Below are 23,823 nucleotides of genomic sequence, written 5' to 3' on the forward strand. Positions count from 1 at the left end.
AAGGGAGAGAAGAAGAAGGAGAAGGAGGAGAAGGAAAAGAGGAGGAGATGAAGAGGGAGAAGGAGGATGAAGAGAAAGAGGAGGAAGACAGAAAGGAGAGGAGAAGATAAAGATCAAGAACAAGAGAAAAAGATGCGCAAGAAGTGAGGAGGAGGAAGAAGATGATGAAGAAAAAAGGAGGAAGAGGAGGAGAAGGAGATGAAGAAGAAGAGGAGGGAGGAAAACAAAGACAATGATGAAGAAGAGGAAGAAGGAAGAGGAGGAAAAGGAGAAGCTAATGAAGGAGATGGAGGAGGAAGAGAGAAGATGGAAGTGAAGAAGATGGGAAGAGGAAGGAGTATGACAAAAGGAGATCAAGAACAACAAAAAGAAAAAGATCACAAGTGGAGGAGGAAGAAGATGATGAAGAAAAAATAAGAAGAAGAAAAATAAGAAGAAGGAGGAGGAAATGAAGGAGATGGAGAAAAAGAAGTGGAGGAAAACAAAGACAATGATGAAGAAGATGAAGAAGAAGCGAGGGAAGAGGAGGAGGAAAAAAGGAGAAGAGATGGAAGTGAGGAGATGGATGAAGAAGAAGAAGAAGAGGAAGAAAAAGGAGACTAACAAAAAAGAGAAGAAAAAGAAGATCAAGAACAAGAAGAAAAAGATGGTATAAGTGGAGGAGAAAGAAGATGAGAAGAAAAAGAAGAGGAAGAGAAGATGAAGAGGAGGAGGAGATGAAAAAGACAAAAAAGAAAAGAGAGGAGGGGAGGAGATGAAAAAAAAAGAAAAAAGAAAAAGAAGATGAGAGGAGGAGGAGATGAAAAAGAACAAAAAGAAAAAGAAGATGATGAGGAGGAGGAGATGAAAAAGAACAAAAAGAAAAAGAAAATGAGGAGATGAAAAAGAACAAAAAGAAAAAGAAGATGAGGAGGAGGAGGAGATAAAAAAAAGAAAAAGAAAAAGACAATGAAGAAGATGAGGAGGAGGAGGAGGAGGAGATGAAAAAGAACAAAAAGAAAACGATGAGGAGGAGATGAAAAAGAACAAAGAAAAAGAAGATGAGGAGGGAGGAGGAGGAGGAGATGAAAAAGAACAAAAAGAAAAAGAAGATGAGGAGGAGAAGGAGATGAAAAAAAAAAAAGAAAAAGACGATGAAGATGAGGAGGAGGAGGGAAAGAAAAAAGGTGAAGTTGTTTCTTCTTTCAGTGCCATAAACCAGTTGTAATGTGACTCAGTGCAGTGAAATGAATCCTGCTCATGTGAGGCTGACGCTGCTTCATAATGAAGTTAAAAACCCTGTTTTACGTCACGTCTTTTAAACGTTTCCATTTAATCACATCTTTTATGTCATTATCTTTAACTCTTTTTCTGCTTTCATCTTGTCGTGTCGTATCACTTTCATCTCGTTGCACCTTATGTTTCATTATGAGGTGTCTTTAACATCATTCTCATCTAATCACATCTGTTTTGTTTTTGTTTTTTTACGTGGTTTTCCATTTGAGTGTGTGGAGGAACTACTTTATAAATCTATGACAAAAACCAGATGTTTACGTTTATTTTCCTTCACAAACTCACAATAAACAGACCAACATCACCACAAAGATAAAGATGTGTACGACAACAAACATAACCATTAATATAAAGACGTTAAACCAACACAAATCCCATATTAACAGATATTTCCTCCTCACTCTGTTTGACGATGGTCATTTTTTAAAGATAAAATGAATTAGATTTGTTTAGAACTCATCTGAGCTGAGTGCAGACTTCACTACGAATACAAAGTAATGATTAATTCATGTCTTTCACCGCTGAGACTGTGTCTATTATTCATATGACATTAGAAATATATTAGACTAATATACTTCTACAACAGGATTCCACTGAATGAGCTGGATCTGTTCTGAAGGGAAGGGTAGAAAGAACGAAGGAGGGATGGAATTAAATTAAAGCTGAAAGACTTTAGGAAAGAAAAGTAAAAAAAAACAAAAAAAACACCGTCTGCACTGCTTTTTTTAAATTTACTAATGAGGAGTCAACAGCGCTGTGAGTTCGTCTGCAGAAAGAAATAAAAGTATGAAAATGTGTTTCTGTTTTCTGCTCTGGTTTTTATCTGTTTTCATCTCCATCCAACTCTGTGAAAACCACATTATGAATACATTTGGCTCACAGATGAAAAAAGAAAAAAGAAAAAAAACAGGAGAAAGACATGCTGACCAAAAGTAGAAAATAATGATAATAATTTTTTTTAAAAAAAGGATTTTTTTGAGACAATGCAATTCTACGGAAGCGTATTGCATTCACAAAAAAAAAAATAATTTCGGCTCTGTTTTTCTGAATTAATGAGATAATTACCTCATAATTACGAGAAAAAATAAGTTAAAAAAAAATTGGCACTGTTTTTCTGAGTTTACGAGATACTGTTTTCCGAAAAGAAAAAAAAACCTCTGTAGCCCTGTCAGGAAGCCGGGCTACAGGCTCCGAGTGCCGGTGTGCTTGAAGGGCTTGATCCGTGCACAAAGCGGGGCTTGGTTCTGATTTCTGTGAACGAAACTAGTTCCATGATCCGTAATCGGAACCGGTTACGAGAACGGAAACAACTTCACGCTCCCCCAAGAGGCTTTCAGCAGCACAGATAGAAGGAGCTCCTGTTGGACCAGGGACCACTGTCCCACTGACACAGAGAAACACAGACACATTTTATTTTTTACAGGAAACAGTATCTCGTAAACTCAGAAAAACAGAACTTTTTTTTTTTTTTTTTCAGAAAACAGTATCTCATAAACTCAGAAAAACAGAGCTTTTTTTTTTTTTTCAGGAAACAGTATCTCGTAAACTCAGAAAAACCGCGCCGATTTTTTTTTTAACTTATTTTTTCTCATAATTATGAGATGATTATCTCATTAATTCAGAAAAACAGAGCCGAAATTTTTTTTTTTGTGAATGCAATACGCTTCCGTACAATTCCCTTCCCCTTTTTTCTTTTTTTTCTTTTTCATTTACTTATTTATTTATAATAATAATAATAATAATAATAATGATAATACATTTTATTTATAAGAGCCTTTCAAGACACCCAAGGACACTGCACAAGATAAAACAAACAATCTATAAAATACAAAGAAATAAAAAACAAAAAAATTAAGTAAAATAAAAAATATGTTTATGTCACCAGTTTAATCATTTTATACAGACTGTCTTAGTATTCTTTCATTGTGTTGTGTTTCATTAGTCGCTTTTCCATTGACCCTCAAATTGCGCAAATATAACTTGCGCTTAAAAATTTACCTAATGGAAAATTGACAATTTCGCCAAAAGTCTCATTTTTTGATTGAAAGTTTTGCACTGGCAAGAGGTGGTTTTTCGGGCGTAGCGTAAATGGCATATCACACAAAACTGCAATGGAAAGACCTTTTTCGCAACTAGAGTCAGGTGAATTTAAAAAAACGGATGTTGATGGACATTACAAGAAGAAGAAGAAGAAATGTCGCGGTATGTGTGGACACACCAGGAAACCCAATCATTTTTTAATTTTGTACAGGATAGAGGGGTAAATATAATAATAATGAATTATCTGTAAATCAACACCATATTTACGTTCGTTGCCATATTTATAGAATGACTTCTGTGTCATCTTGCGATAATAAATAAACAAATCATCGCATTTGTGATTTAATGGAAAAACCGACATTACGCACTTCTGTTTTGTCGACATTTAGTAAATATCGGTAAAGTTTTCTGCAGTTGTCCAATGGAAAAGCGACTAGTGTTATTGTTCTTAAAAATATGCAAATCTAAACATAATGGCGTATATAAACATGGTTATGTTGACATCAGTGTGCCCTGGTATTTGTATGTAGCTTTATTTCTCTTGTATACACTTCAATAAAAATATGAAACAAAAAAAAAATAAAATAAAGACAGCTTTGCATTGTATCTGACTGTGTAAAGAAATACTAATATTATGGCAAGAAGTGAAACAGTGCATCCAAAATATTCTACAATGAAACTGGTCCTAAAAACAGGACATGGGGCTAAAAATTCAAACCAGATGTAGACGAATGTTATGAAGCCGGTTTGGAAGCACTTTGGGTCTATTTTAAAATAAATACTTACTGAAATAAAAGAGAAACTATTTTTAGATAAAACACATTTTTATATTTTTTACTTTATATCTAATACAAAATCTGCATGTAACACAGTCAAAAGGACACGAAAATTACACGCTACTATTTTTTTTTTTTTAATATCTCTTTATTCTCTCACAGGTACATTTTGGAAATCGAAGTAAATATTCAAGGCAGAGTGTTTCACAAAAATGACCGCTGTCGCAAAATCATTCGTGATTTATATGTGTTTAACTGGGCAGGTTCTGCGTGTAACGGAAGTGGACACGATGGGTTACATAAAAAACCTGTAATGAGACTGAGTTTCATGAAAAACCCACACATGTGGATTAGAAAAACCACTAGGATCGACACATTTAACACAGTGTCTTTATTCATAGTCTATATAGACCATTTTCAGACATGTGTTCACATCTAATGCACTGACACCTAGGGAGACTTAATGTCCATATTTAGGTCCTGTTTTTGGCCCCAATATTTTAAAAAATTCTTTATTTATGGGATGGCTCAGAGCAGGAGTATAATTTTTTTGCATTTATCTGAGGTCATCATTAGGCACATACTGGGGACAAATATGTCTACATTTACCTTTTATTATTGAGTCTAAAGAGCTGGAAAAGTCCAAGATACCAAAATGTACCCAGTGTCATAGAAGCACGCAAATACAAGGTTCTTTAGTACCACAGCTTTATATTGGGTTTGTATCCTGGCAATTTGAGGATTAAGAAAATTCAACAAATATTTGAAGATTTAAGCAAATTATTGGCAAAAAGACTAATAGACTTTGGAATACCCTGCTACTGGCACACACCTTAAACTCCATGGAGTCTTTTAAAAAGCAACTGAAGACTTGTTTAGACAGACTTTTAGTTAACCTTTTCATGGATATGGTCACTACAGTGGACAGTTATTTTACATCTGTTCTCTTGTATATTCATGGGTTTTGTTGTTTTAGTTCCATATCAGACGACACACTGGACGCTCATGCACCATCCCATACACTGTAATTCATACCATTAATGTGTGTAACAGACTGCAGTGGGACGAATAAGAGTGAATGGTTGAATGTGAATGACTATTTATATACAGGGGTTGGACAAAATAATGGAAACACCTTAAAAAATCAACAAAATATAATTTAATATGGTGTAGGTCGCCTTTTGCAGCAATTACAGCCTCAATTCTGCGAGGTATTGATTCATACAACTTGTGAATTGTTTCCAAAGGAATTTTAAGCCATTCTTCAGTTAGAATACCCTCCAACTCTTTTAGAGACGATGGCGGTGGAAATCGACATCTTACTTGAATCTCTAAAACTGACCATAAATGCTCAATAATGTTGAGGTCTGGGGACTGTGCCGGCCATACGAGATGCTCAACTTCATTAGAATGTTCCTTATGCCATTCTTTAACAATTCTAGCTGTATGGATTGGGGCATTATCATCTTGAGGTGAAGGTGTTTCCATTATTTTGTCCAACCCCTGTAGATGGAGTTATAGAAATGCATTTTTTTACTGTTTTTTAATGTTTTAGTTTTTATTAATGTCTGTTTTTTAATGAGAATATCAGCCTGTTCAGAGACTACAGGGGAAATTAGCACTAGTGCTAGAACCTGGTACACTACAGCGCTCCTTTTTAAGGTTAATGTATATTTGCATTGTCCTTGTCTATAAAAATAAATAAAATGAAAAAAAAAAAAAAAAACTTTGCTGCTCTTGATAAACCTGATCTGCAGTAATATGTTTTAGTGTAAATCAGTTGCTAATTGTTATTAGACTGTAATTAACAGTTTTCTTAATCAAAATGTTTATTTATTTATTTTTTTTTTTTTGCATATTATCTCCATGAATTGAGTAAAAACTAGTATTAGAGTATGATAAAATGTGATAAAATGTCATTAGTGGCTTTAAAAAGGTTTTTATTTCATGGTTTTCACATAGTTTATCACTTTCCGATAATACGTTTTAAATACATGTTTCTTTGTTTCAAAAATCAAATGCATGGTGTCCAGCTGAGTGGACAGTTTTGTAACTCCATAAAAATAAGTTCATTAAAAAAATTCAATTGCATTGTTTTTTTCATGCCTAAGAGAAAAAAACACTCAAGAAAAAAGTCTTGACTAAGGTCCTCATAATTCATGCATGAAAGGGTTAAAGGTGGGTTTTGTGACCATTTGGTTTTACCCTCAGCCACACTGGCCGAAGGGCATTGTCATCAGTTCATCATCCATCCGTCCGTATGTGCAAAAACTTTGGCATGCACTGATAAGTCAGGCCAACGGTTTTCAAGTGCGGTATGTTATGTTATGTTATATTTTTACGCCTGTGTCTGTGGATGTAACTGTGTATTTTTACTGCCATTGTATTTTACACTGAACAAAATTATAAACGCACCACTTTTGTTTTTGCTCCCATTTTTCATGAGCTGAACTCAAAGATCTAAAATTTTTCTACGAACACAAAAGGCCTATTTCTCTCAAATATTGTTCATAAATTTGTCTAAATCTGTGTTAGTGAGCACTTCTCCTTTGTCCTTTGCTGAGATAATCCATCCACCTCACAGGTGTGGCATATCAAGATGCTGATTAGACAGCAGGATTATTGCACAGGTGTGACTTAGGCTGGCCACATAAAAGGCCACTAAAATGTGCACTTTTACTGTATTGGGTGGTCCAGGGGGGTGGAAAACCAGTCAGTATTTGGTGTGACCACCATTTTCCTCACACAGTCTTCTTCATGAATTCTCTGAAACAGCTTTGGAGATGGCTTATGGTAGAGAAATGAACATTCAATTCACAGGCAAAAGCTCTGGTGGAGATTCCTGAAGTCAGCATGCCAATTGCATATTCCCTCAAAACTTGTGACATCTGTGGTATTGTATTGTGTGATAAAACTGCACATTTTAGAGTGGCCTTTTATTGTGGCCAGCTACGGCACACCTGTGCAAAAATCATGCTGTCTAATCAGCATCTTGATATGCCACACCTGTGAGGTGGATGGATTATCTCAGCAAAGAAGAAGTGTTCACTAACACAAATTTAGACAGATTTGTGAACAATATTTGAGAGAAATAAACCTTGTGTGTACACAGAAAAAGTTTTAGATCTTTGAGTTCAGCTCATGACAAATGGGATCAAAACAAAAGTGGTGCATTTATTTTTTGTTCAGTGTACTTCTGATTTTATTGTAAAGCACTTTATGAAATCTTTCTGCAAAAAGTGATATTAATAAACTTTTTTTAATCTTATCTTGTCTTTTAATTCATCAACTTTTTTTTGCGTCTTTTACTTTTTACAACATTTTCATTTAATCATGTTTCGTGCCATATTGTAGCTCTGTCTTTTTCAAATTGTTGCGCCTTACATTTCATAAAATTTTCATCTGATGTTTTCATGTTTTCAGTCAATAACATAATTTTTTTTTACATCTTATGTCATTTTCATCTTGTCATGTTTTTCAACATTTTTTATCTGACACCTCTCCTCTACATTTCTCATGACTTTTCTGACGTCAACATTGATAATAATTTAAAAATAATAATTCAGTTCAAAAAATGACAGCTGATGGCAGGAAACTTATGTCTCTGGCTATTGATTACTGAGATTAATACATGGACATGACACCGTTCTAGAACAGGATTCCTACAGGCTTCTACAAGTTAAATTTAAAGCTTTTTAAGACCTTTTTAAAACTACTTGGAACAAAATTTAATGCCTATTCAAGGCCATACTGGCAAAAATTCATGACTCCTAGAATTTAGGAATTTTTTTTTTTTTTTTTTTACTTTACAGTTATTTAGTCAGTTATTTCTCAGTGGGGCCTGCAAAGTTATCAATAATTGGTTCCTAATTTCAATATAAACTGTTGTGTTGGAACAGGTAGTCAGGTGGAACTGAGTCTCCTACTGTTACTTTCTTTGCAGCTTGGACATTTAAAGGTAGGGTAGGAGATCCTGGAAAAACGTTTCGAGCAGGCTACATTTTGAAAATACACTATTCAAAAGTCCAAACCCCTTTCTTCAGACCTCCCCCCAAAGCCACGCCTCCAGAGTACCAGATTGTACTCACAGATGGGGGAGGGGGAGGGACAAATGGCAGTTGAATTTGATAGACATGTCACCATTCAATCATTTCGATGGGCCGGTTAAAATGATTGGATGGTGTTTTTCAGTCCTGTTCGTTCCACAGGTGACGAATTGTTTAATTTTTGTGTTAGAGCATTTAATTAATAGTTGCAATCGGGGTGTGAAGGGGATTTTAAGCAATATACTGTAGTAAAAATGCTCCAGGAAAACATCTCCTATCCTACCTTTAACAGACACATTTAAACACTGCACACTGAACAAGTTTATGGCAACAGAACTTAAGACCTACTCTATCAAATTTAACACTTTTGAAAGACTTTCTAAGGTATTAAATGCAGATTTGTAAATTCAAGACTTTTTAAGACCCCATGGGAACCCTGTAAAAGGATTTCGCAATGGTTACAGGACGTCTGTCGTCATGGCAACCATAGTGACGAAGGACTGAAGGATGACAGAAATAACGCTGACTGTGTGCTGTGTCTGCAGAGTTAATCCACAAAACCTCGAACAAAAATGGACTTTATGTGTTTGGCAGCTGCACACTTCACCTTTGTCATTATTATTATTATGACCACCACATGTCCCTTAACAACAACATCCAACTCCTCACAAAGTCATAAAAACCTGCCTCTTTGACACCTTCTGATACGACGGGTCTACTGCTCCCTTTTTATCACCTGAACTACATTTACAACCTCCACCATCCTCACACTTCCAGCTTCAGTCCGACTCGGCGTCGCAGTAGAAATCAGACTGATTAAGTAACGAGGTGGCCGGCGGTGCATCTCATCTAATCCCCATCATCGCAGCTGCCCATCAAACCACTGCTGGTCAAGAGAACCACCACTGCCGCTCAGGACTGATGCCAATTAGAGACAAAACAGACAGAACAACTGGGTTTTAGGGACACTGGACCTGGAGCTGCAGATGGATCACCTGCATGGAGCTGGATCGGCTGAGATCGGTCTAGATGTTACGCTGGGAAACATACAAAACAAACACCTAGTCCTATAGATGTACTTTTACCAAAATCAGGTCTGTTTTCTTGATACTGGTTCATCGTTTGGTAGAGTAATATACTGAATATGCATGTTATTGGATGTATTCATCATATGTTGAATGACAGAAGTTATTTTCAATAAACTACAGCTCTGAATGACAGTTGTGCTAACACTTGTAACTCACCAGTCTTAATTATGCAGAAATGAAACGGTATTTAATAATGACAATGAGGGCTGTTTGTTGATGAATAATGTTGTATTGATAATATGCTGTAATTATCGAAGAAAATTGTTGAATTGTTGAGTCTGTTTGTATGATTGTACTACCATGATCATATTATGTATAATTCAACTACTGCATTATGTATTTGTTGAGGTTAAGTGCTAAAATTAGGAAAAATGTATTGTTTGATTCTTGTATTAAGTTAGAGATAAAGGTGTAAAAGCACTTGAGGGATAGGATTAAATACATTTATACTTCTTCCTACTCCTTTTTGACCATGCAGAATTCAGACTTGCATGTACTTGAAGATAGATTCTGTTCATTTCAATGTTATTTACTGTAATTTTAGTCTTAATCTGCTTTGTTTTGTTTAATTTTGTTTCTTTGTATGTTCGAAATAAATAAATCCCAAAAAAAATGTTTGGTTTTGGATCATCTAAACAAGTGGGACTGACCAAACTGAACTATAGATACCAAAACCAGGTTGTAAACATGTTTATTTCTGAAGTAAAGTTGCACACTTTAACATGGCAGTCTATGAGGATTGACTCACTTTTGTGTTTGCCCCTAGTGGACATTGAAGGAACTGCAGATATTTCACCTTTACTTTTCAGCTCTGGAGGTTTCCACTCGATTACTGCTGAGTAAATTTATACACCCTTCTCCCGCTGCAGCTTTAGTTGTTTGTACAGTCTGCACCACCAACAAAAGGTAAAGTCAGGATGTTCATTTAAATGTTTTTTTTTTTTTTTTGGCTTAATCTGCTTTGTTTTGTTTAATTTTGTTTCATTGCATGTTCGAAATAAATAAATTAATAAATAATGTTTGGTTTTGGATCATCTAAACAAGTGCGAATGACCAAACTGAACTATAGATACCAAAACCAGGTTGTAAACATGTTTATTTCTAAAGTAAAGTTGCACATTTTAACATGGCGGTCTATGGGGATTGACTCACTTTTGCATTAACCCCTAGTGGACATTGAAGGAACTGCAGATATTTCACCTTTACTTTTCAGCTCTGGAGGTTTCCACTCGATTACTGCTGAGTAAATTTATAATCATTCTCCTGCTGCAGCTTTAGTTGTTTGTACAGTCTGCACCGCCAACAAAGGTAAAGTCAGGACGATCATTTAAATGTTTTTTTTTTTTTTTTTGTCTTAATCTGCTTTGTTTTGTTTTATTTTGTTTCATTGCATGTTCGAAATAAATAAATAATGTTTGGTTTTGGATCATCTAAACAAGTGCGAATGACCAAACTGAACTATAGATACCAAAACCAGGTTGTAAACATGTTTATTTCTAAAGTAAAGTTGCACATTTTAACATGGTGGTCTATGGGGATTGACTCACTTTTGTGTTTGCCCTAGTGGACATTGAAGGAACTGCAGATACTTCACCTTTACTTTTCAGCTCTGGAGGTTTCCACTCGATTACTGCTGAGTAAATTTATAATCATTCTCCTGCTGCAGCTTTAGTTGTTTGTACAGTCTGCACCACCAACAAAAGGTAACGTCAGGACGTCCCCTCCCACCTTGCGCCTCCATACACCCCCTGATCTCCTTAATTCCCTTGTCCCATTCATTTCCTCTGTTTCCACCCTTTTATCTCCCTTCTCAGCTCCATCCTGCCTCCTCCTCATCACCTTGAAGAAGCCACTTCACTAAAACCCCTAGCGCCTCTTGGGCTCAGCGGGACCAAACTCAAACAAACTTGATTAAAGCCGATAACCTCACTCAAACGTTCATGAATAAAACAGGGGGACATCCCCTCCCCAAATCCATTTCTAATTTTTTTTTTCTCCCTCCTGGGCGTCACAATCATTCGAAGTGCCCACAGCTCCCTGCATCTGTCTCCCCCACCACAACATGAAATATTAATGCCAGCCGCAGTCCACAGGAGCACAGCGTTCCCGGGAAAAGCAGCGCTGTCCGAGTCAAACCGTGACAGTTTGAGGGAAGTTGGCATGAGACTGAAAGCATGTGGAGAGAGGTTTTGTGAGTGTGCATGCAGGATATTAATGCATGTGTGTTTATGTGGGGGCAAGACACTGAAAAACGGTCTGTGAATGTTTTATACAAGGATTTATTTGTGCAGAAATAATGCAAAAAGGAAAGAGCTGCAGCAGTGCGATGTTTGCTGTGTGTTCAGCGGTGGAAACAGCCATGGAAGTGTGTTTTTTGTCTTTTGTTGGACATCTGTCAGCAGTGAGTTATTTAATTTCATATGCTCGAGGGCAACACCAGAATTTTTCATCTCCGATTGCCCAGAAGTAAAATTAAATGCTCATACCGAGTGTCATGAGTGTCAAGCTCAAAACAAGTTTACAGGCAGATTCACAGTTTGCACTTTTGACTTCAACAAGTGACTTTTTGGACTTTCTGAGGACAGCATGGAAAGTGAGCAATGGGAAGGTAGAAAGAGAGTTAGTGTCAGAGCACAAACATTTTGGGAAAGACAGTATTTATAAGAAGTTTTCAACAAACCAAATCATTGAGGGAGTATCCTCCTCTGTGACATTTAACCCTCAAAAATCTAAATATTCACTGACGACCAAGAAATCTATTCATCTAAACTTTTAAATACTTACTGATCCACTAATCCTATCAAAACATATAATAATTGGTGTAAAATACAGTTTTTCATCTTTCATGGTCATCAGATATGACCCATTTGGATGTTCAGAGGCTCCATGGTTACCGTGGAAACACCATCATCTTCTACAACATTGATTCACCAGTCAAACCAATGGAGTTGGATCAACGGCAGAGGATGGACACACTGGGTTTATGTTCAGTTAATGAGAGATTTTGTTGAAAATGTAATTCTTTTCTTCAGTTTTCTCTGTTTTGCTAAAATAACCTTTGAATTTACTCTGAGCTTTTATGAACATCTACATGATCAGAAAATTAAATTTAGGAAAATAATAGCTTTTCACTGAACAATGCAGCAGACAAAATAATAAATCGTGATAAATCATTTAGGTTACATGTAGAGAAATATTTAATTGTTAAGGACACACTAAATGCTTTTCCATTGGACATTTGCGCAAAACTTTACCGATATTTACTAAATGTCGAAAAAACGGAGTGCGTAATGTCAGTTTTTCCATTAAATCACAAATGTGATGATTTGTTTATTTATTATCGCAAGATGACACAAGAAGTCATTCCATAAACATGACAACAAATGTAAATATCATGTTGATTTCCAGATATATTCATTATTATTATTATATTACCCCTCTATCTTGCGTGTCCACACATACTGCACCATGTTTCTTTTAAAACTCTTCTTCTTTGCTTGTTGTACCGTCTGTCAACATCTGTTTTTTTTTTTTTTTTTTTTTTTTTTTTTTTATTCAGGTGACTAGTTGCAGAAAAAGGTCTTTCAATTGCAGTTTTGCTTGACATACTAATTGCGCTATGCCTGAAAAACTACCTCTTGCCAGCACAAAACTTTTAATTGTAAAGTGAGTTTTGGCGAAATTGTCATTTTTCCATTAGGTTAATTTTTATGCGCAAGTTATAGTCACGCAATTTGAGGGTCAATGGAAAAGCGACTATTGATTGACATTTCACACTGTTTTCTGGCATTTATAAACTACACCATTTGTTGATTAATAATAGCAAATAATTAAATATGATGATGACCTATGTCAACCTTTGAGAACAACTGGAATCCATTCTAACTTTTTTAAAACAGAGTCAAGAACCACATATATCACCAGAACGGAACACACACACACACACACACACACACCCTTGCCCCCTCCCCTGTACACCTACTTTTCTATCTCAGCATTCAACTTCCACGCCTCACTCCCACTCATCATTAATATAATTATACACACACACTTATGCTAACACAATACATCTGATCAATATCAGTATCTCCAGCTGTCTTGACTTATGTCTGTTTTGTCCCACTGTCTTGTGTAGGGATGGGAATCAATAAGAATTTAACGATTCTGATTCCATTATCAGTTTTGCTTATCGACCCGATTCTCTTATCAATTCTCATTGGGTGAGGGAATAAAAGAGTACAAACGGGTGTGTTTGCATTAACTGTTTTATTATTTCCATCTCTGCACAGAAAATATAACATATACAGTATGTACAAATAATAATAACAGATGACGCCGGGCCCGGTTCGGGGGGTGGGGGGAGGAGCGCGTACAGTGAAAGTGAAAAACTAAAGATGCTTTACTAATTCCTCTATTGTCGCATTTCCACTACATGGAACTGGTTAAACTCCGCTCGGCTTGTCTCCCATTGCTGTGCACTTCATTTCCTTTCCCCTACCTTCGGAAACTTGTATTAGGGGGGTACGACGTTGTTGCCCGCACTGGAACTGGAACTGGGCCCAGCATTCACTCTGCAGCTAGATTCACAAGTGTCACTAAGTAGTGTATCAATACGTGACATTCCTGTAAATGAATCACATGCTGTGGACAAATGTTTGAGCAGATTGGAGGGATTCCACCCTTTTGAAGAAATGGAAGCTTTGACAGTGTTCAAGTGGACCTGGTGTCGTCTGTTTGGACCTGGTGTCGTATTTTCGGACCGTTTCTGCCTCAACGCCATGTTGGCTACGTTCTGACCAAAACAATGCAGTGTACGCGTGACGTCATCGCGCATGCGCATCAAAGGTGGAATTGATAAGCAGAATCGTTAAGCAGGCAGGCAAACGATTCCAAGGAACGAGCTACTGGGATCCAGTTCTCAAAAAAGAACCAGTTCTCGATTCCCATCCCTAGTCTTGTGTCAGTCTGTCACTTTGTCTCATCCTGTCCCTGTACACTTTTGTCCATATGAGCCCCTCCTCTATATATGTGTACTAATAAGGAACAAAATGAGTGTAAAACTTGAGATTGTTATTTGTTAGCACAAGCTGTAATTAAAAATAAAGTTGTCCTCCGAAGAGGGGTGGTGGTGGGTTTAAAAAAAAAGAAAAAATGATGATGACTGTTTGTTGCCACCTTCATTGTGATTCTTTATCCTTAATGAGTTCAGGACCATGGACAGCGCACAGTGTTTCCCCATTATTACTGATTTGGATTAAAAAAAAAAACAGTTATAAACCAATTATACAAAATCAACACAAGCCTCAGGTCAGGTTCAACCACCAGCACAAGATCTGTGGAGACACAATTCAGCACTGACACTCTTTAGATTGTTGTGTTTTGCTGCAACATTCCTCTTTTAACAAATTCATCCACAGTAAAAATCTCCTTCCGTGGCCTCTCCTTGGTTAGTGTTGACAGACGAATATGTATAAAAGCCGCAGTACATCTGTTATCTATAGGATACCTGCAGCCTCATCAGCTCCACCTGTTTATGACAATTTGTTGCTTGTTAGACTGTGTTGGCCATTAGTGAAAATACCCGCTCTGTCTGTTTTGTTGCTAATCAGCCACAGAACTGAAAATTCCCTCTGTATTTTTTACTTGTTTCCATAATAAATCTCGCTCTTAACGTCCTCTGAGACTTGTTCAGTTTGTGGTGCACCTCCAAACAAAAATGCACATTAAAAGACCATCGGATAAACAAAAACAACATCCAACAAAATAACCATCCAGTGGACTCCAGCCATTAGAATACTACCACAGTCCAGGAGAACATGCCTAACGCCTGGCGATAACTGTAAACCGAAAGCTGCACTAAAAAAAACAGTGAGTAAACTCTCAGCGTGTTCGACGTCCACATACACCAGACTCCCCACGGCTACTGGAACTTGTTTAGTTGAGTTGTTGCCATGGGAATAACTTAGTGTTTTTTGCTCGGTTGGCGCTGTCAAGTCCACAAACTGCATACATACACATGAAGCAAACATTTAGCACCAACAGGAGTTAAAATATTGCTTGCGTGATGTCTTTTGCAACTAAAATCCATGCAGTTGAGACAAGGACTGAGCTTCTACAGTCGTTGATGTTTGTTTATATACTATTTTCTTTTGTTCAGACAAGGTATAGTTTTTAGCTGTTACCTGATTGACAGTTTCGACTGCAAGCAGGTAACATCTAAAACAGCAGGTAACATCTAAAAACTATACCTTGTCTGAACAAAAGAAAATAGTATATTTACATAAACAGAAGACAAAATGAACGTCATTAGCGTTGATTATTGTCATTCACACTGAACAAGAACTCTTTATACAGTTGCGGAAAAATTATTAGACCATCAAAAGTCATCAAAAACAATGGTTGTGCAATCCAGTCCTAACTCATGTGTGTATCATGTGACTAAAATAGACAGAAAAGAAAACATGGAATGCCTAAAAGCACTTTTTTTATCAGTACATGCCATGGATATTGATGGAAGAACTGAAGTGATTTGGTTATTATCAAGAAAACATGTTAAATGGATAGATACCAGCTCTGAAATTAACTACTATGAGCTACTTGTGTTGTTATCATTATTTTTGTCCAAACAAATGTACCTTTAGTTGGACCAGGCATTAAAATGACAAGAAACTGAAGAAAACTAGGGTGGTCTAATAATTTTTTCCACGACTGTATATCTTTAACTACTCTTTTCTGAAGTTTTTGAGAACAGACTATCACAGAAGTTGGATTTAAAGACAACCACAGTGCTCTTCTTTAATACTAACAGTGTTGAGCAGTGGTGTCAAACTTATTTTAGTTCTGGTTCCACATTTAGCCCAATATGACCTCAAATGGGTCAAACCAGTCAAATAAAAAACATAATAGCCAATAACTGTTAACTTAAAACTTCTCTGTATGTTTTAGAGTCAAAAAAGTGAAATTACATGATTAAAATGTTTACATCTACAACCCATCCTTTAAAAAAAATATGAACAACCTCAAATAATTAAGAAAAATAAGTGCATTTTTAACTATCGTGACTCAGTTTATCATTCACACAGTGGATCTACAAATACACAAAACATTTAGTAACAGGTATAATATTGTTAAAATTGCACTAATTTCTCTCAAGACATTTCATGTTCTTCATATTTGTTTAGGTTATTCACATTTTTTGTGAAAGGAGACTGTAAATGTCAACATTTCATACAATTTTACTTTTTTACACTAAAACGAGGATAAAAAAGTGGAGTTTATTGGTTCTTATGATAGTATTTTACTGGTCTGACCCACTTTAGATCACATTGGTCTGTATTTGAAACCTGAACTAAAATGATTTTAACATCCCTGATTGTATTTATCTTCAAATCCATCCCATTGTACCCTTCAACAGGCCGGTTTTGGCCCCGGGCCGTATGTTTGACCCCCTGGTGGTGTACAGTATGGGTTGCGTGTTCTCCTACCTCTGCGAGTCTCGACTGTTTATGGCTGACTTCATGTTTGCTTATGGGTGCGAGCTGCTGCAGCGTGTTGCGATTGTTCGTCAGAGCCCTCGTCAGCCTCGCAAACTTGGTCCATCCTGCAGAAAAAGGACGAGGACAGTTACATTCATGAGGACAGTTACATTCATAAGGACAGTTACATTCATGAGGACAGTTACATTCATGGTAAACATCAGTAGAATCAGGTGTCGTCAGGAAGCAGCTGTGAAGGTACATTTAGTTGTGTTTCATAGGTTATGTTCTGTTTATTCTCATATAAATGCATTTGATCTAATCCCAGTATTTCCGTTAATTACCCAGACTCTGACGGTCGTCACAGTCTCATAATGAGCCAAAAACATTATTATATTTCTTCTAATAACATGAAAATCTCTCATTGTTTTTGCAAAGCATCTGTGTAATAACAGGCTGGATGGGATGTCTGCAGCTGAACCAATCTGTTTTCAGTTTTAGCAAGAAGAAATTATCAGTACTATAAAATATATATATAATTTGTAATTAGATTAATCACAGGGTTGCTATGGATTAATTTCGAAATCACAATTAATATCATTCATTTAATCTATATTAATCACGTTTCATTTTGCATGAACAAACAGACTCAAGAAAGAAGGGAGTATATATGGACTTAATGTGTTATTAAACACTAGGGGTGTGTATTGGCAAGAATCTGGTGATACGATACAAATCTCAATCTCACGATATCTCATACTGTAAAAAATGCAATTTTTATTGGTTTTGTTTGTTTTTTAAAAGATTATTTCCTGGAATAATTGAATTACACTTGAAATCTGCACAAATACTAAACACATTTTATTTGATCAGAACAGGATCTAATGTTATATCACAAAACTTTCCTGTGTTCAAACTGAAATTATTTACAGACATTACAGTTTAAGATCCTGTTCAAATGTTCATGTTCTATTACTTCATAACTAACATCATAACTATTTTTGTGCAATCCCAACAAAGGAGCTAACATTTATAAAAGAGTGTTAAATAATATAAATAAAATATAAACAAAAAAAGAAAACAAAAAAAACCCCAAAAATGAACCTCTACAATATCTGCATTTGAATAAATACCAAAAATATCAATACAGTACTTTTTAATATCGATACCGTATGTGAAATGAAATACCGCGATATATTGCAAAACCGACATTTTCTTACACCCCTATTAAACACCTTCAACAGTTTCAACAGAACAACTAGAAAACAACTGTTCCGTCTTGGTTTTTTCCATCCAGAGGACCAACATACTGTTTAGTGTCTTCCATCTTTATGGGTTGGTTCTGCTGCCTGTCACTACCAGATCAACTGAACATTTGTTCATGTGCGTTAACGCTAACTCTACTTGGACAAACTGACCCAATGTGTTGGAGGAGACGTTCAGAGTCATTCTGCTGCAGATGGGTACATGGAGTTAAAGTTTTTAATCAGATTAATCATGATGATGGAAAAATCCACATTGATGTGTTAATTTCGACAGCCCCGTATATACATATATTATATATATTATATATATATATATATATATATATATATATATATATACATATATATATATATATACACACACACACACACATATATGTGTGTGTGTGTGTGTGTGTGTATATATATATATATATACATATATATATACATACAGGGTGTGATTTGTCAAAAAAGAGAGGGCGAGGGTGTTTTTTTCGTTGGAGCAGGGGGTGGCAGCAGTTATATGTGGGGGTGCAGTCCATAACTAACGTAACTAATGCTGGCGTGAAACAAAAGTGAAACTTTACATACTTTCCAAATGTCGGGTTCTATTCCTCTATTATTCAACGGATCTTACACGAAATTTTCACAACTTCTAACCTGTATCCACTATACACACAAACACTGGGCCCCAGGAACTGGACACGTTTACCCCCGTTACGGCCCCTTTATGGGGATGTTTGTGAATTCTGAGACTGCCCACAGTTCGGTTCAGGTGAATGTTAGTGCCAGTAATGTAGGATATAGGTGGAAGAAAACTGTCACAACCTGCTGTTATTTACATTGGTTGGTTGTTCCCCCCGAGGATGAAATTCACTGAGCAGAAGTAGGGATGTAAAAACCAGAGGGGGGGTTAATTCCCCATCCCCCCCAAAAATCACACCCTGTATATATATATATATATATAATATATATATATATATATATATATATATATATATATATATATATATATATATATAAAGCTCTAAAACAATCATGAAATGAAATGAGCAAAATAAAGTAAAACACTAAAACATCTAGAAGTGCTTCATCTGAGTATATGAACAAAAGAAACCCAAAGACAAACAAGAAAATTCTATATTAAGATTACTATAGATATCACAATATGAAAATATATATCACAGTATTATTTAAGTGTGTGTGTGGATACGATCCTCTGGTATCAGGTAGAAGACACCAAAGTGTGAGTCTAATCTGCTGAAGTGTCATTGGTGTCCTCCATGGAGCTGCTGAGTTCTAATATTAAAGCTTAATGGAGCAGAGCTACAGGGAATACATGTATGAGCAGAGAGCACTCAGCGGTCCGCAGAGGGTTTTACATTTAACATCTGCTCGTGTTGGTACAAGGTTTCTGTTGTGTTCCTGATGCTTGTCCTGATGTTCTGCAGAAACAAACAGTTTATTTTCATGTCATGCGGTGAGATCCTCTGCCTTCCCCTGATCATACAGTGACGTCCCACTTTGGAACAACTGCTGCCACGTTCACTGTCACTGTTGACACACCATCCCACTGCTTCCACTTGTACCGAACACTAGAGGCTTCAGATTACAATTAACTCGACGTGATGTGAAGGCAGCGTGAGACCACTGAACGCCACAGGAGATCTGCAGACCTGGACGTTTCTCTGAATAACTCAAATGTGGACACAAAAACTAAACACAAACATGTGAATAACACCGTCATCATCCGATCTGCCCTAGTTCACATACGATCCAGAAGTGTCCCTGTATGTCAGCGGCATGTTCTATCATGAATCAGTAACAATGTGTGAGGTTGTCTGGTTCTGTCTCTATGTTCCAGTCCTGTGGCCTGGATGCAGATCAACCTAACAAAGAAGTGGGCGGACTTTCACTGGAGGAGAACTCAACTAATTCAATCAAAGCCCATATATGACATATATGACTTCTATCAGTGATCAGTAGGAACTATATTGATATCTGTAACCATTTACATGTTCTAAACCATTAAAATAAGGCCCATTGGAAGTAAAGGCGAACCTTTACAAAGGGCTACTGCCACAGTACTGTGGCACGAAATATGGGTTTGTCTGTTACCACACAGCCAATCAATGCCTTCGTTATATCACGTCTAGACTGGTAACTTGTTACATCCTGAAAAAGTACCAAGGCAATCAGATGGTAATATAGGTCAGCTCAGCATCCAGTGGAGATTTAGCTTAGTTGGTAACATTTTGTACTGCAACACAGAAGACTCAGGTTCGATACCTGGTCAAAGTGGCATTTTTTTTCCTGCAGATTTTCAAAAATGTGTGTGTGTGTGTGTGTGTGTGTGTGTGTGTGTGTGTGTGTGTGTGTGTGTGTGTGTGTGTGTGTGTGCGTGGGTGGGGGGGGGGGAGGGGGGGGGGGGGGGGAGGGCGGGCACAGCGCTAAGGGTGCCAGTAGGAAAAATCCAACACTGATATGAATCGACCACTGGGACAACGTTCAGAGTGCAAAATTCAGACCGCAGCACTCAATACACTAAGCCGACACAGAACTGAAGTCACACGGTACACTGCCACATCTAACATGTAGCTCCGCCCACCTTCTCCAGCCTCACTGACCGCACAGAACAAAGAACACCATAAAACAACATACAGAGCATTTACAACTATAACTCCTTTTCTATATTATATACTATCACTAATTTGTTGTTTCTTCCGTCAGTTGCCACAGTACTGTGGTAGCAACATGCACAAAAGAATGAACAGAGTATACGCCGTATATGACCACAGTACTGTGGCAACAAGAGGTTAACGAGTTCATGGAACAGTATCTGTGACTGGCTCTGGTAGAAATGATAACATTTGATTGGCTCTGTGGCAATAGACAAACCAATATTTCATGCCACAGTACTGTGGTAGTGGACATTACCATATTTTTAATTTTTCAAAAATTCATCCAAAATTTTAAAAAATCTAAATTTCTCAAAACTGTAAACAAAGTTTGTAGACATTGTCCAAAGGAAGATACTTTTTTTTTTGTCTTTTTTAATGAATCTGACCAGTAGTTTCGAAGAAGAATATTGTTGAAATCTAGACATTGGTGACATTGAGTTTGACCCTTCAAGATCACACAAGGTCATGGACCCAAATGAAAGTCCATATATGATTTCCTATCAGTGCTCAATAGTAACTATATTGATATCTGGAACCATTCACATGTTATAAACCAGGGGTGCCCAACCCTGGTCCTCGAGGGCTACTATCCTGCATGTTTTAGATGTATCCCTCTTCCAACCCACCTGATTCAAATGATAGGCCTATCATCAGGCTCTGCAGAAGCCTGATAATGACCGTCAGGTGTGCTGGGAGAGGGATACATCTAAAACATGCAGGATAGTAGCCCTCGAGGACCAGGATTGGGCACCCCTGTTATAAACCATCAAAATATGGACCAATAGAAGGAGAGGCACATTTTTAATACTTCAAAATTCCTAAAAATTCCAAAATCAAAATTTCTGAAAACTGTGAACAGACTTTGTAGATATTGTCCCAAGGAAGATACAAAAAGTTTTTAATGACTCCAACCAGTAGTTTCACCAGAGAAGATGTTTGAAGAACTTTCTAATGAATAAACCGGACCCCCTCCTCCTCAGTGGCCCAACAGCTGGTGAAATAAAAACAGCTGCAGCTGCATTTATTCCAAATGCTATAATGCTGAGATCACATGTTAATGGTTTCATTATCAACATAACAAAGCTTGTTTTCTCATGAGAGCAGGTTAATTATTTTGTTGTCCCAATAAAAGGGGCTCTGTTATCACACACATAAGAGCATCATGTGGCTGAAGCTCAGATACTGGAGCTGCTCAGAGTCTGATCCTGGTCTGTTATAGACCACGACAGTCTGGTTTATCTGCAGGGATCAGAACATTTAGACCCAGTGTTCAGTCCTGGATCCTCCCTGACAGTCACGAAGGAAGGAGTAATGGAGGAGATGTGTTATCACTGAAATAAATAAGTGATAACAAGACAAGAAAATCAATTTGAGTACAGAGATGAACTGTTTAACCCTTGAGCATCCATTTTCCTTGTCTGTGAAACCCTGAGTGCCTATAATGTACATGCACAAAAAACTGCTGCAAAATTATCATATATCAGTATGTTTTCAGCTTTTTTCCTGCATAAATCTCTTAAACCACTTCAGCTCTGCTCAAAACTACCAGAAGTTCAATAATTTTCTAGATTTTAACTTTGCTTTTTAACCATGCTTTTTTAAAAGCATGTGAATATAAAGGTCAGAAGTAGAACATTATGCTTTGACGCAAAAAGCAAAAAGCAAAAAGCAGCAGAAAAACCTATTTTCACTCAGAGAAAACAACTAACGATTCAATGACAAAGAGAGTGCAATAAGAAAGAAACTTTTCTGTTTCCCGTTTATCATCTATATGAAAATATTTACTTTTAGTCTTCAGGTTAGTATACTTAGCACCATTAAAACGCACAGGTCAGAATAACATGCATATTTGCAGATATATTCAATTAATTGGTTTGGGTTTCCCTTCATATTAAAAAGGGAAGCATTGGTCATTGAAGAATGAATTGTGGACAAATTGTGATCAACTTTTAACGAGTTTATTCAGTCACTGAATACAGCTACTCAGAAACTGAAAGTGTCATCATGCAATATCCCACATGATATTATGAAGTGCATACAGATAACACGCCACTTTTAATTGGTGTGTTATCTGTACGCATTATAAGTTTTCAGCATGTATATTTACGCCACGTAAAATAACGTGCCATTAGCACGATTAGCGGCTGGCGCAATTAGCGGTTAGGGTTAGGAGTTAGGGTCAGGGTTAGCGTTTACCACATTAGCAGTTAGCACATTGACACACCATCAAATGGCGTTAAATAACACGCGAAAGGACAAAAATGTGTACGTATAACACGACAAATGCGACAAACTGGCGTCACATAAAACGTGATTTCATGAGCTCAGTCTGCAATATCGGGTGTGTCCACTCTGACTTCCAAACAAGCTGTGCAACGACAACACATGGAACTGACAAGTCTCATAATCCTGTCCTGAAGGATCCGATCCAGCACCGATCTGGCGCTCAGACGACGAGTGAATTCACCACGGCTCAGACCTGTTCGTAATGTACCAATGACACATCCTCTCTGTTGTATCATAAGTTGTGGCATTTTGAGCAAAAACATTTCAGTCTTTTCTTTGCTGCCTTTATACGTCTACTGACCACACTTACAGTTACCAGTCAAACTCTGTACAAGAGACTCGACTCAATGTCCCACATTAAGTTATTAGTCCAAATACCAATGTTACACAGGTCAGGAATAAAAAAATACAGCTGTTAACTGTTTTACTCGCCTCGTGAGCACATGTACAAAATAGGCACCTTCATTTTCTGGAAATTACACCACGTTTGGACCGTGTGTTTCTGATGGAGTTAGGTATATAAATAAACAGATCCGTTCTCATCTAAGCTGTGATTACACCTTTTTATTTTCAATTTATTTGGTGACTGTTACACAAATATATAACAGTAAAAATCTGAAATGGAGTGAAATGACTTTATTTTCATTTACTATACACTATTTTTTTTCTGAAAGCACATTGTATTCCATATATATTTTATCATATTTTATACCTGTTAACCTTCCAGTATCCAGGTGAGCATATTATGCACACTTTGCACTTCAGGTTATAAAAGGTCATATATTTTTCACAATTTGTTTTAGGTTAAAATTCAAAAGTTATTAATTTTTGCATGATTGTTACAATTCTGACCCTGCCACTAAAATCAACAGATTATAAACAATGGAAAATTACAACACTAACACTTTTCTC

At 36.8% G+C, this 23,823-nt stretch overlaps 1 protein-coding gene across 1 annotated transcript in view; it reads right to left on the minus strand.

The window, feature by feature from the left end:
- kcnh5b (potassium voltage-gated channel, subfamily H (eag-related), member 5b) overlaps nt 1-23,823 on the minus strand; it is a 492,331-nt gene that overhangs the window by 384,606 nt on the left and 83,902 nt on the right. Inside the window, exon 5 of the mRNA XM_030127455.1 lies at nt 16,707-16,822. Within this exon, the coding sequence (XP_029983315.1) occupies nt 16,707-16,822 (116 nt within the window). The remainder of the gene's footprint in view (nt 1-16,706; nt 16,823-23,823) is intronic.

The sequence above is a fragment of the Sphaeramia orbicularis genome, chromosome 22 (assembly GCF_902148855.1).
Source record: "Sphaeramia orbicularis chromosome 22, fSphaOr1.1, whole genome shotgun sequence".
Lineage (NCBI taxonomy): Eukaryota > Metazoa > Chordata > Actinopteri > Kurtiformes > Apogonidae > Sphaeramia > Sphaeramia orbicularis.